At 35.8% G+C, this 14,027-nt stretch overlaps 1 protein-coding gene across 1 annotated transcript in view; it reads right to left on the reverse strand.

The window, feature by feature from the left end:
- Window positions 1-14,027, reverse strand: part of LOC127426524 (CLIP-associating protein 1-like) — a 110,599-nt gene that overhangs the window by 3,286 nt on the left and 93,286 nt on the right. Inside the window, exons 35-42 of the mRNA XM_051673390.1 lie at window positions 12,203-12,349; window positions 11,411-11,517; window positions 7,044-7,191; window positions 6,234-6,459; window positions 6,093-6,149; window positions 3,952-4,142; window positions 1,899-2,027; window positions 85-291 (exon numbers count right to left, since the gene is read on the reverse strand). Of these exons, the coding sequence (XP_051529350.1) occupies window positions 85-291; window positions 1,899-2,027; window positions 3,952-4,142; window positions 6,093-6,149; window positions 6,234-6,459; window positions 7,044-7,191; window positions 11,411-11,517; window positions 12,203-12,349 (1,212 nt within the window). The remainder of the gene's footprint in view (window positions 1-84; window positions 292-1,898; window positions 2,028-3,951; window positions 4,143-6,092; window positions 6,150-6,233; window positions 6,460-7,043; window positions 7,192-11,410; window positions 11,518-12,202; window positions 12,350-14,027) is intronic.

The following is a 14,027-nucleotide window of genomic DNA, read 5'->3' on the forward strand; positions in this document are numbered from 1 at the left end:
TATAACAGCGCTGAGACGCTTCACTGTTTGTATCACTCCACTTGTCTGTATTTTTGCAGTGTTCCAGACAGACTGTGTGTGTACCTGTAGCAGTCCTGGTATAATGTCGGGTAGGAGCTGAAGCAGGGAATCCTGGGAAATGCGCTCGATGACTTTGGTCAGCATTTTAATAGCGGAGAGGTTGATGGGATAATCGGCCGTCTGGATGATTGGACACAGAACTTTAATGCATTGTTCAGAGTGGATGGAGCTCGCGAGTGTCGACGCAGTTTCTTCTGCGGCCCGCACCACCTGTGGAGCACACAAACTCGAACTTTAGAGACGCTTCCGATAAAGTCAACACAAACCCCATTTTACTCCCATAATGTGATGTAATTCTAAATGAAACACAATACTCAATGAGAAAGAATGTAGGGAGGTACTTGATATTATCCATCAGGTTTTGATTGGATGATGTAAAGTGTCTCTGTACTATGGAGGACCAAAATGAATGCCTAAATTAAAAATAAATAAAAATACTTTTGTTTTATAAATTTATATTTACACACAATATAAATAATGCATTTAATAAATTAACCCAATTAATCAGTCCCCAGACCGTAATAAGGAATATTAGTACCATCAGGGCAATTCAGAACCACCTGTTTTCAGCAGGGGGCAGTTAGTGAAACTCCAGCTGTCCAGACAACGAACCAAACCCAGGCTTGCTTGACACTAGGGACAGCACAACATGAAGACGGACGTGTTCCTGCATTCAAACAAAGTGTGCAATTCCAAATGCAGTGACCTCGAGACGTGTTTTTGTATGTTTTAAACTACGATTAACTTGACACGGCGACCTAAAAACACTGTTTATGACACGACGCAACCAAAGTGAGACGCCACAAAACGTCCGTCTGACGCATGTGTACATTGATGCGTGCTTAGAAAAGCACTTTTAATAATTCTTATTGAAGAATTAAATTGCAAAATAGATTGATGTGGACTGTATGACAATGACAGGCTTATGGAATATGGAAATAAATAATATATTGACTCTAAAGCCACTTTTTATATTGTCTTATCAATGCTTTCTCATCTGCCACAACAGTGTAATGTAATCTGAATGATTCATTTATAATAGGTATTTATAATTATTTAAATATAATTATTGAATCACTATGTACTCAATTATTGTTATTTTAGGGGTTTTATCAGCAAATATTTATATATATATGCAGTTAATTGCGATTAATTAAATTAATAAATCAGCATATCATGAAATTAATTTGATTAACATTTTTAATTGATTGACAGCCCTAGTATATGTTTTTGCAAGTGTACATAGAAAAATAAATATAGTCAAATCTGACATAAAAGCGTATTTTTACTTTTATTTCCTTATTTAAGAATTATTATATGTATTTATTTCCACATTTCTTAATTTTTTTTAACATTTATGCATTTGTTTCCCTATTCCTTTACTTTCACATTTATTTCTACATTTCTTTGTCAGTATGGTAACAGACAAATTTGTCTTGAATTCTACGATAATGATTTGAGAATGAGAAAGTCACGACCCACTTATTACAATATGGAAAAAGAAATGCAGAAATAAATATAATAATTCATAAATATGGATATAAAAGTACAAATACTCATTTACAACAGATCTGAAAAATTATTTATTTCGATGTACACTTTTTTCATTTTTTAAATTTCTTTGCAAATATATTTAGTTATTTGTCATTTTGGCAGATTAGGTCCTCCACAATATACGACAGGTGGTTGAAAAATAAGAGGGCTTGGTGATGCCAACTGAAAGGAAAGTCGTTTCAGAAGTGGAGCAAGTTTTTACATACTGATGTTATTTCCTTAGAAAAAGATACATAGAACAACATACAAATGAATCATCTCACCTCCTTGTGACAATCTTTATGGGCCTCCAGTGTTTTCATGATGGTGAGTTCTGCGTAGTTTTTAAATCGCGCTGGTTGACTACGCATGATCTCCTTCAGAACGCGCAGAGCCAACGCTCGAATAGTGTGCTGCAGAAAAAATCAACACAACAAACTCATGCACAATAGAGGAAGACAAATAGAGATTTTTTAATGCACACTATAAATCAGTGATTAAATTCTAACCCTTGAGGGGGCGTTCATACAGGACACCTTTATGCATTCCGTCTGTGAATTTTTTTTATTGTTTCAGGGTTCTCATCCCTTTTGACCAATTAATTTCCTTGACTTTTCCAGTCATTTGTTGTCACTGGAAATGGAATTTTAAAAGTAAATTTGATTTAGACCAATTTGCTAATGAATCAGTTAGACTGATTTGTGAACTTTCAACCAATTAATTAAACTTGCCCTGAAACTGTGAGTTTGTTCAACTAGCTTCGTGCAACAGGCCTCTGGTATCACTGGTGTATTTATCATATTTCTATTTGTGAGCAGAGGTGTAATGGTGATTCAAAGTCTTTTATGTAGATTTAATATCCAAACAAATGGTTTTCCCCATGAACTAGGTAAACAGATAAACTGTTTCTTATTTTTACTGGAAAATGCAGTTTTTGTGGTAATTTTGTTTTTTGTTGTGGCAAACATGAATTCTTTAGAACAAGTGACCTCTACTGGTCGATAGCTGTAATAAAATCATAGCCTGAATGAAATCTTCACATGAACACTTTTTCAATGTACTAAAATCAATCTTCAATTTAACCCTATTACACCATGTGTATCATATATGATACACAACATTTGATGGCTCCTGTTTCACTCTCTGTTCAAGCTGACTAGCCAAAAATTATTTGGTATGTAAGTTTCACATGTTTATGACATCATCTAGTGGTTATTTGTGAAAAAAAAAATGGTTTCAATGTTTATATTGATCTATTTAAAATGAAAAGTGACTCTTATGTTGGGATAAATGACAGCTTATTTTAATAAAGTAAAAGTGACAGTAATGATTATATTGTTACTGATATTTTAAAATGAGTATTTGCTGAATATAAGCAACTTGTGCTTGATTAAAATTTTGTACATTATTTTATTGAAAAAGCCCCTTTGAAATCCATGTATCAAAAGGCTTTTGAGGAATATCTCTCAATCATCATTACATTCATGCACACCACAAAAAACATCACAGAGCTTTGAAAATTCTGACATGTACATGTTATAATATATAAAGTGTGAACTAATATTTCTGTGTATTTTCATATATGCAGTCTGCTCTGTCATTTACATTTCTCATTATTTTACATTATAAGCTATTATGATGTCATCTTACCATAAGTTCCTGAGACCCAGCGAAAAAGTTTTACAATTTCCCTTTTTTAAATGTCAATATAATGCTTGGTGCATTAAATACATATAATAAAAATAGTTTATTGAAAAAAGAATATTTTATTCATACTGTATTTGATGTGCTGAATTGAACTGTGATACATTACAGTCCATATTTATAGACTATGGAGAGGAAGCTGTTGTGGTCAAACTCTCAAACATTTGGTATCTCTGATAATACCTCAAGATTTACCTCTGTAGAAAAACTTCAATAACAAATGTCCTACACAAAAATGAATTGCTGGGCCTCAGGAGGATAATGACCTTTAAAGCCTAATGTATCAAATATGATACAGAAAAAAAACATGTGCAAATTATTTTTATAGTTTGTCTAATGGTACTAAAAACAGTTGAATGTCAGACTTTACAGTGTTAATATTGTCATATTAAACGATACTGCAGGTCGTATACGGCCCTGGGCTGCCAGTTGCCCATCCCTGATGTAAAACAACCAATCACAGTTATTTTTTGTTTTGTTTATACAGTATATGCCATTTAGGAGTGAGTAAATCTGACACTGATGACATGATAACAGACTGGCGTAGAGCAAACATTATATACATTATTTGAGTTGGTTTAGCATGATTAATGTGTGTATTTGGATGTGTATGATAAACTGTGTGTATCTCACATCTTTATCTCCCATCGTCTCCAATAGCAACAGCAGCATGGTTTTAAAATGCTCCTCCCACACAGCCAGACTGTCGTCACGGGTAACCTTCAACAACTCCAGCAGAGCGGCCCGCCTCTCTTCCACACGCTCGCTGTGATTGGACAGCTCCTTCAGCAGGTCACCAACTATCTCCAGGTGCTGCCCGGGTCCTGACCAATCAGAATCAACGACATTAAACACAGATCGCCCTGTCAATATTTCCACACCAAAATCTCTGTGTAGAATTTAAAGGCTATTGTAAATATATATATATATATATATATATATATATATATATATATATATATATATATATATATATATATAATCAAATAAGTACATCATAAGCATTAATAATACATGAGCATTAGTAAATAAATTAGGCATGAAATTTACAGTACTTATTCATAAAATACGTCATAAAATACACCATGAAATGAAATATAGCGGACAAAAAAATAAATAAATATGATAAAAATCATGAAAAGTTGCAATCAATAAATAAAAGTATTAAGAAAAGTGATTACAAATAAATAGGGCATGAACTGCATTTATTTATGTAAAGTAAAAAGTGACATAAAATACACCTTGAAATGGAAACGGTCACTTTTGCCTATCAAAGAGGGCTGGTTTTATTTATTTATGCTTACATTTCATTGTACTTTTTTCTTTATTGATTGCAACATTCCATGATGCATTATTTTTTTATAAAAAAAATTCAAATGTATAGAGATTGCCCACTTTTTCAGCAGATTTATTCAGTTTGGGGTTTAAAGTCTTAAATGTTGTAAAAGTCAACATGAAATAAAAATGTACCCTATTTACTTATTTAAAACATTATCCTGTACTAAACGATTAATCAGTGTACAGTATAAAAAAAGGCAAAAAAGTTTGCATATTTTGTAACTCCTCCCCTCCAACCACCTGCCAATATAGAGAGCCCCTTTTCACCTTCCAATCAATTCCTGATGAATAAAATCAAGTCCCGCCCTCATTGAATATTCAGTTTCAATCAGAAATGCATCACATTACCGAAGTAAAATAGCTTACGAATGTTGAGCCTCATTCATGAAACGTTCGTTAATATATGAGTAAATTCAGAGTAATCTGCACGTAAAATGGACCTTCACGAAAAAATTTTGTCGGATTCACAAACGCTTCGTACTCCCATGATTTGTTAGTAAAACGTGTGTATGTTAGTGAATTCCAAACATTTGTAAATAGGGGGCGTGTGCAGGTTCATTCCCAATTATCATAATCCATGCCCATGAAAACGCCATACAAGGAAGGCACCAGACTCACTAGTAAATGCTGTTAACATCGATGCGGAACAGTAATGAAATTGTTTTTATGAATGAAGTGCATTCACATTTTTATTTAAATAAATTTAAATAAAATAAAAACAAACACTATTGAAACACAATAGTGTCTCAAAAAAAGTGAGGAATTACTATCATCGCATGTTTTTGCTGTCACATGACAATCTTAAGTGAATCAAACAGTTCAATAAAAAATAAATTCAAGCAGTAAAGAAACGTTTCTAAATAAGAATAAGCTATGGTTTAAAAAACAACGATTTTTTCTTCTTTTTCTTAATTTATGCTATTTCTTAAGGTTAATTTCACTCATTTAATTATTAGTAAATTTTTTCATTACTTATCTAATTTAACTTCTATCGAAGTCAAATGGCGGTTTGCCTGAAATAACACAACATTCGGATGTCTTACGCACAATTTACACGTGGTCGGGAGCAGGAGTAAATTTTGTTCGTAACAACTAACGTTTTCAAAATACGAAAACATCCATGAATGCGAGAATTTACGTCAGAACGGCTTTACGAACGATTTACACAAAAAATCGTTCTGCTCATGTTTCACGAATGAGGCCTATGAGAAAATAATGCTACCGTCTTTTCAGCTCTGATGTTGCAACATCCCATAATAATGCAAGTTAGGCAGGTATCTAGCTATCAACAGCTAATGTTACTTAGCTAGCCTCCTCCAAATTTCAAAAACTCGCTTTGCCACAATTTCTGTTAAAGAAAATTCATTTTGCTAGGAAGATTTTTAATGGAATTCTCACTCAACTTCTGACAGCAGATAAATAAAATATGCTCGTACCTGCAGAAAAACTCTTAGTATGTATGATTTTGTTTTCCCCACAGTTTTGTTGACGACCTGAAAGGAAAAAGCGAAAACATTGTCATGTTTTTTTTCAAATGACACAAAGTGATTCCGCTCTAGATCAGTTCGTTTATTTACCGTCTCGGAGTTGCTCCACGTCTTCAAACACGGCGAGCGCTCCCTTCTCGTAGGCACTGATAGAGTCGCTGTAGTTGTATGGGTTGTACTCTCGCGACCATGGCCCGCTGAACGCCCGTGGGGACGGCGTGTTTAATAATGACGTCTTGTTGTCCAGTGCAGTTCGGCCCCCCTCCATCAGACCTGCAGACAGTCGAGGGTCTGCACACGACGAAGCCACACCCGTCTGACAGAGAGAGAACGCAAAAGAAACACATTTTAATTCACAAATCGAAACTCAATTAGATCAGTGCTCCATAGCTCAGACTGGCCGTCTGATGCATTCGCAACTAAACGCTGGATTTGCCAAAGTTTGCCAGGTCAGTGGCATCAAATCTGAGAAAGATGTTCAGTGGAATAATCAAATTTCTGATTACAAAGTAAACACATTTCAGCTAAATTCTGTTGTGTTTTTTCCCCCAATGTGGTTATTATTGTGCTATCAACTATTTTAGATTAACTCACCCCTAAAAGGCACATAGAGCAAAACAAACTGTGATTGGTCACTTTGAATGTCTGTCAAACTATTTCTTCCTGTCTAAGTGGGTGGTTCTTGGATAGAATAAACTACAATGTGGACTGGACTTTCTGACGATAGCTAAAAGTCAAGCTAAATAATACTATTTGGGATGCTAAAACATTTGTGATTGGTTTTGACGTTCATGAGTTTTTGAATATTGGGAACATTTGATTTATTTACTTACAGCTATTTTGAGGAGTCAATCTCCTTTTTTAACATTTTAAGCATTAAAAAAACCCACAGTGACTCACCGTCTCGTCCCTCTTGCCGTCACGTTTGATTGGCTCTAGAATGTCGTCCTGACTGCGGAAACTGAAGCTCTGGATGGCTTCAGTTACACCTCTCAAAGAGCTGAAGATCTCCTCAGAATTCATGTTCTCTGTGTCATACTCCAACATACTGCGCACATACACACACACATAGCGAGGTGAAACCACCGTTTTTAACACAGGACACGACGTACATTACAGTTGTGTCAAGGTGGCACATTTTACACATTTCATACACACATTAATGATCGAAAGACATCTGCATTCACAGCGAGCAGCAATACAGCAATGCGGCAAAAGAAATCTGTAAGATGAAAGACTAATGTCGCAAAATATATTCAAAATGAAAATGACACAGCTTCTTGCGAAGGACAAACGTAATGAGAGTAAATTTGACGCTGCACAAAAAAAATCGCAAAAATACAGTTCATGATTTTAAAAGTTGCCACATTTGCTAATATCTTTTAAACACTCTTTCAAGGAATGTTCTGGGTTCAATGCCAATGTCGGCAGCATTTGTGGTACAATAATCGACTTATCCCTCAGTTTTTAAGTAAAAATTGCTTTCAGTAGAGGTAAAAAAAAGACATCAATCTTTTTAATTACAGCATATATGTGAATTTTTGAGTAAAAACTAGTTCTTTACATTAACATGAGGGCTGTCAGTCGATTACATATTTTTAATCGCGATTAATCGCATAATTTGTTCTAGTTAATTGCGATTAATCACAGATTTTGAAAGTGCTGAAATTTTACTCTATATATACTTCTTTTCCCGCTGTTTATTTCCATCTTAAGAAAACAAACAAATATGTAACAATATAATGCTTTATTAACATTTTTCTAAACAAAGCCTTCCACAGTATAAAGATAGACATGTACTAAAATAGCACTAATTTAAGTAACATTAAGCATTCCCAAAAGTCTAAGTGGGAGTCTGACTAATTGAAAGAACTAGTCTCCACATAGGGTGCATATTCATTGCAATGGGAATTAAATCTCTTAAACTCTCATCCTCCACAATATTAATCTACCGGTAGACTGTGGCTATCCGCTTTGTTACTGTAATCATCAAGCCGAGTTCATGATACACATCAGGGCATCAATGCCAGTGTCATGTGCCACTTTGTACTCCACATGAAAAGCGCTTGAAGACAAAAACATCTCATTCTGTGTTTTGGTGATAGTTAAGACTTGACGTGCTTCTGTGGTAATTAAAAGGTACCTTACATAGGCTGAAAAATACTTGATTTCTATCACAAGTCTGGGCTTGTTTTTTTTACAACATATAGCATTAAGAGGTCCTTACTCCATCATTTGATCACTGACAGGGAAGCGCTGTTGTGTGTGTGTGTTGTGAAGTATGCATCAGTGAACAAGAATTTATGCTGTTAAATTATGCTTTATTAACGGTAAATGCAATTAAGATAAATTAACACATTAAACTTCATAAATTAATTGCATGTGTAAACGTGTTAACTTTGAGAGCTCTAGTAAAAACCCATTTATTATTTGAAGCGTAAAGTTGTTGAAAAGGTGGAACTAATTTTCTAGGTGGTACAACTTCTGTTTATGTGTTACAGATGTAAAAGAGTGCAACAGTGCCAGCCCACTTCTTCAGCAGTCCAGTATACACTAACAATTGAAAGTTTAGACACACTTGGCTTGAGCTTAAAAACCTTTTGATATACAAGCTTATGCTTAGCCCTTTTATTTTGGAGAAAATACCAAACAACCATTTTGTCTGGGTCAAAAAAGACCCGCTAGTGTACAGTAGATATACAGCACGTAAAATTAGCAAAAAAAAAATAACAAAAAAAACCCATAGCCTTCCATTGAAACAGTCCCCACACATATCAAGCGATCAGGATATTATAGAGACCTGGGCCAGTAAGCAACCATCTAGCAACCATTTAGTAATGCCCCTGCAACCACCTAGAAATGCCCTTGTAACCACCCAAAACCACCCAACTTGGCAGTAAGTTTTTTGCTTGTTTTTTCACATGCTCAATATGCCTTCTTTGTCTGTGGAATTTCGCCATGCAAAGGTAAATGTGACTGCGCCTTTAACGTCTTTCAGGAGGGAATGAAATACAATCCTATGAAGCATTGCGAATGACGTAAATCGAAAGAAAAATGGTGGAAATATATAAAAATATTGATTTAAAGTTGTTGATTGTAAGTACAGAAACTATATTTTAATTTTATTGCAAAATATTTAAGTAGTTTGAGAGTGTAGGGAGAGCGAATCGATTGCGTCAGTAATGGGAATGGGTGGTGCCTGCAGAGTACTTTTGGCGTGCTTTGTTGGCCGCGATTTGGTGGATTGTTTCTCTTCAGGATCATGGGTAGTGTAGTTCTTAACCAGGAATTCCACTATTAAACATGATTTCTTAAAAAAAGTTAAAATAATGCAGACTGATGGCTTCAACAAAAGCATATACCATCGTAAGTGTGTTACTATAAACGCGATTTTGAGTCAAAGTGATTTTCTGTGGTCATTGATCACATGTCAAGGATGCTGTTTAAAAAGTTTAACTTGTTTTGAGCCCGGAACATTTCTTTAATAATATGCCATGCAATGAATTTGATTAAGTCTGTCTACTAAAAAAAAAAGAATAACTGCACAAGGTATTTCTTCTCTTATGTAGAGACGATGTAAGATCTTAACACCCCGCCGAGATGGGTTACCTGGGCGAGTATGCCCTCCGAAGAGCCCGAAGAGAGGGCGTAGCAGGGCCGGGGTGGGGGGGAGGGAGGGGAGAAGAAGACTTTGAGCTCCACCCCCATAAACGACTGAACCGAGAGAGAGAGAGAGAGAGAGAGAGAGAGAGAGAGAGAGAGAGAGAGAGAGAGAGAGAGAGAGAGAGGTGTAGAAACAACGTGGAGGAAGAAAGAAAGGAAAGAGGAAACAGTGAAAGTGGCTAGAACTCAAACTTAAGCCCAGAAAGCTTTGATTTACACCACAACCGAACTGGGTGAAACTCACGAAACCTGTCAAGAACCGGTCAGATTTCAATGCAATATCAAAAGAAAGAACTAATTAATTTTATTTTGCATTAAGAAAATTTGGCATATTTTTAGGACTATTTTTTGTACCGTTCTATAATTGACTACTAAGTACTATAATTGACAATTAATATAACGACATTCTTAATAGGATATTACAAAAAACATATTTCTACATAATGGTTCTCTTAGATTTTCAATACTCTAATGCAGTATTTTTATTTTATTACAGTAACAGAAAATGCTGTATTACAGTATTGAGAATCTAAGATAATAACAAAACAAAAAAAGACTAGAAAAATTGTAAATTACATCAATATAAATTGGGAGCGAAATGTGCATTATTGTTATCATGAAAATAATGTCACAATGCAAAAAAAAAAAAAAAACAACAACAAAAAAATGTATTTCTTTCTTTTGATTTTGGGGTGGATTGTGACCTGGACATGTTTCTGTCAGATTCACATAAACCAGCGCAAAGTGACATTTTGTTGCTCGCTAGGTTCCTATTCATGTCGCGTCACTCTGTTCCACATAGCTGTAACTTGTTTTGATTGGCTGTGATTGTGTTGCTTCGTGCACCATTTTCCCTGAACTCTTGCCACGTCACACCTGTTCAGGACACAGTTAAAAGGACTACTCAAAAAAGATTTTCCATCAGGGACATTTAATCTTAATACTCTCTTCCAAAGCCAACAAAACAGACTCTTGTGTCAAATGAGTACTTGAGCAGTATACTGTAAGTAATTCATATATGGATTAATCTTGCATGCCGTGACACATAGTTAGTGCAAAAGCTTATTGGTTAAGTTCATGCAGAAATGTCCTGAATAACAACAAACTAAACAGTTTCATCATCTATTTGCATTTCAGACAGTCTGAAAAGAAGCCAAACATTGATGTTCATTGATAAAAACAGCTCAGTTATTAAAGCAGAGTGTATAACAGTATAATGCGCTCTGAGATTTTGGTGCAAAAGACAATGAGAGCCTGTGATTGGCTGATGCATTTGGCATGCACCAATCACTAGTTACGTCCAGACCCAGATGGAATTAACTTTTGGGGGTTAATGTGCGGAATGGATAGTAACATATTAAACTGTGATAACCAGAGCTGAGAGTACGACAGTCTTATTGGTAGCTGAAAGTATAATCAATTTAGCTTAAATGTTTAATAAACAAACGTGCAATGTGAATGACAGACGTTCCAATTCTGCTAAAATCTGTGGATTTCTGTGGGTGCGGACTCCGAAATTCCATGAATGTAATGTTAAAGTGTTGTGTGTAATCTTGTGTATTCTGAGGTGAGAATACAGCTGTGTTTGCAGTGAGATGTTGTACCTGGGTGAAAGTCCGCCACGAGAACAGGTAGTCGGTGATGCCAGGGGGCTCGTCCGGGTAACGGGGTGTCTCGGGGGCGTTCGTCCAGCTGTACTGCTGGGTGATACCTGAGATTGAACAAAAACTCAGAAATGTTAGCAAGTACTGCATACTGCCATATTACAATTAAAATCTAGTGTTTTGAGTACAAATGTTTGGACACACCTACTTATTCTGTACTATTATTTACAATCATTACTATTTTCCAAGTATTAGAATAATAATAAAGACAAAACTATGACATAAAACAAATGGAAGTATTGGAAATTATGACCAAAAAATGTATATACATTTTTAAATTGAATGACATTTAATCACTATTTTCAAGCATTTAACGCTCATGTTATATTCCGGTCATTTTTGACCCATGAGTTAAAACGAGTGTAAAACTAATCTGAATTTTGTATTTGGTCAAAATGTATTTGGATTCTCCACAACAATTAATAATGAACATTTTTATGAGACTTGTTTATATTTATTCAATGTCAGGGTGTTTTGGGTGGTTACAATGGCGTTTCTGGGTGGTTGCTTGATGGTTGCTTACTGGCTCAGGTCTCTATAATATCCTGATCGCTAGATATGTGTGAGGACTGTTTCAATGGAAGGCTATGGGGTTTTTTTGCAAATTTTTCGGGCTGTATATCTCCTGTACACTAGCGGGTCTTTTTTTTGTATGAAAAGGTTTTTAAAAAACATACACTCAGTCAAGTGTGTCTAAACTTTCAATTTGTAGTGTATACTGGATGTCTGTACCACTGCAGTGACGTTACTGTTGTTCTTTAGATGGCTGTGTAGAAGTTTTGTAGCTCCATCCTGGAAGGTTTTGGGAAGGGCGCCCAACAACATGGTGAATTCTGGTGTGTTCAGCTCAAACAGGGTGATCAAAACCATCTGTGCAGCCTACAAAAACACTTTTTCCTTTAATTATGAAAAGTAAACAAGAAATCAATCTTCATTTATAGAAGGTAAAACTGACTGTCTAATGTAAAGTTGTCATTTTAATCACAATACATTGAAATTTACAACAGAACGCAACAGTGCCCATCCGCTTTTTCAGCCGTCTTGGTTCTGGAAGTCTTTTTCCCATTAATTTTTTCCATAGGGATTTCCTAAAATCCTTCATAAAAGAGTTGTAAGTCATGGAACAAACCAACCAGCTCTGAGGTGAATCACAACATTACAAACTTTGATTTGAGGGGAAATAAAAGTGTTTGAAAATCTGACAAAAAGACAAAGTTACAAGACTGTGTACTTACCGTCTTTGATGAGGGAATTAACTACAATCCCATGAAGCACTGCGAATAAAGTAACCGAATTAAAAATAAGGATGTGTCTCAATCAGCTCCCTAGTAGTCAGGGCACTGATCCATGAGTCAGCCATTTCTAGGGCTATCCCATTTGCTAAATCATACCCCCCTAAAAATTCCCAGAATGCACCGTAAAAACCAGGGAGCATCTTTGCTCACTATGTTCCCTTATTTACCGCAAATGTTTTCAGGTCTTCTCAAGTCATTAGTCAAAGCCTCATTTTCTCTTTAAAAGAGAATTATATTTAATCCATAATGTTCATGAAAAGGGAAACAATCTTTTAAATATTAGAGTTGTTAGATTTTTTTATTTTTTTTTAAGTACACTACTTTATATATTTTTTTCTTCACTTATGTCATTTATCTTTTGTTTATCATTCAGTACGTTTTAATATCAACAACGATCATTTAATTTATACACCGATGTTGCTAATTAATACCAGCTGCGTTTAAAAGTGTGACCTCATAATCGCGTCTCAGGTAATTGAGTAATTGAGCTGCCGAGCCCTTTTGGCGCACTTTGTTTGCCGCGATTCTCTGATTGGTGGATCGTTCTCTTCAGGATCATTTTTTCTCCCCTTTTCTCCCCAGTTTGTAATTCCCAATTCTCAATGTGCTCTAGGTCCTCGTTGTGGCATAGTGACTCGCCTCAATCCGGGTGGCGGAGGACGAATCTCAGTTGCCTACAAATATGAGACCGTCAATTTGCGCATCTTATCACGTGGCTTGTTGAGCGCATTACCGCAGAGACATAGTGCGTGTGGAGGCTTCACGCTATTCTCCGTGGCATCCACGCACAACTCACCAAGCGCCCCACCGAGAGCAAGAATCACATTATAGTGACCATGGGGAGGTTAGCCCATGTGACTCTACCCTCCCTAGCAACTGCACCAATTTGGTTGCTTAGGAGACCTGGCTGGAGTCACTCAGCACACCCTGGATTCAAACTCGCAACTCCAGGGGTGGTAGTCAGTGTCTTTACTCGCTGAGCTACCCAGGACCCCAGGTATTCCACTATTTAACATGATTATAAAACAATGAAGTTGAAAAAACGTGGACTGATGATTTCAACAGAAGCATATACCATCGATTAACAACCTCAGAGCTCACGGTAGGTCTGTCTTTAAAGATATAAACGTTATCGTAAAAAAAAAAAAAAATTTGCCTATGGAGAAAATGAATGTGATTTTTACTTCTGGAACCAGACTGTTGCGCTCTAGATGCCTGATAGCACGCCGTACATAATTAAAACAAGTTATACATTTTGTACA

Source organism: Myxocyprinus asiaticus, chromosome 35 (genome assembly GCF_019703515.2).
Source record: "Myxocyprinus asiaticus isolate MX2 ecotype Aquarium Trade chromosome 35, UBuf_Myxa_2, whole genome shotgun sequence".
Lineage (NCBI taxonomy): Eukaryota > Metazoa > Chordata > Actinopteri > Cypriniformes > Catostomidae > Myxocyprinus > Myxocyprinus asiaticus.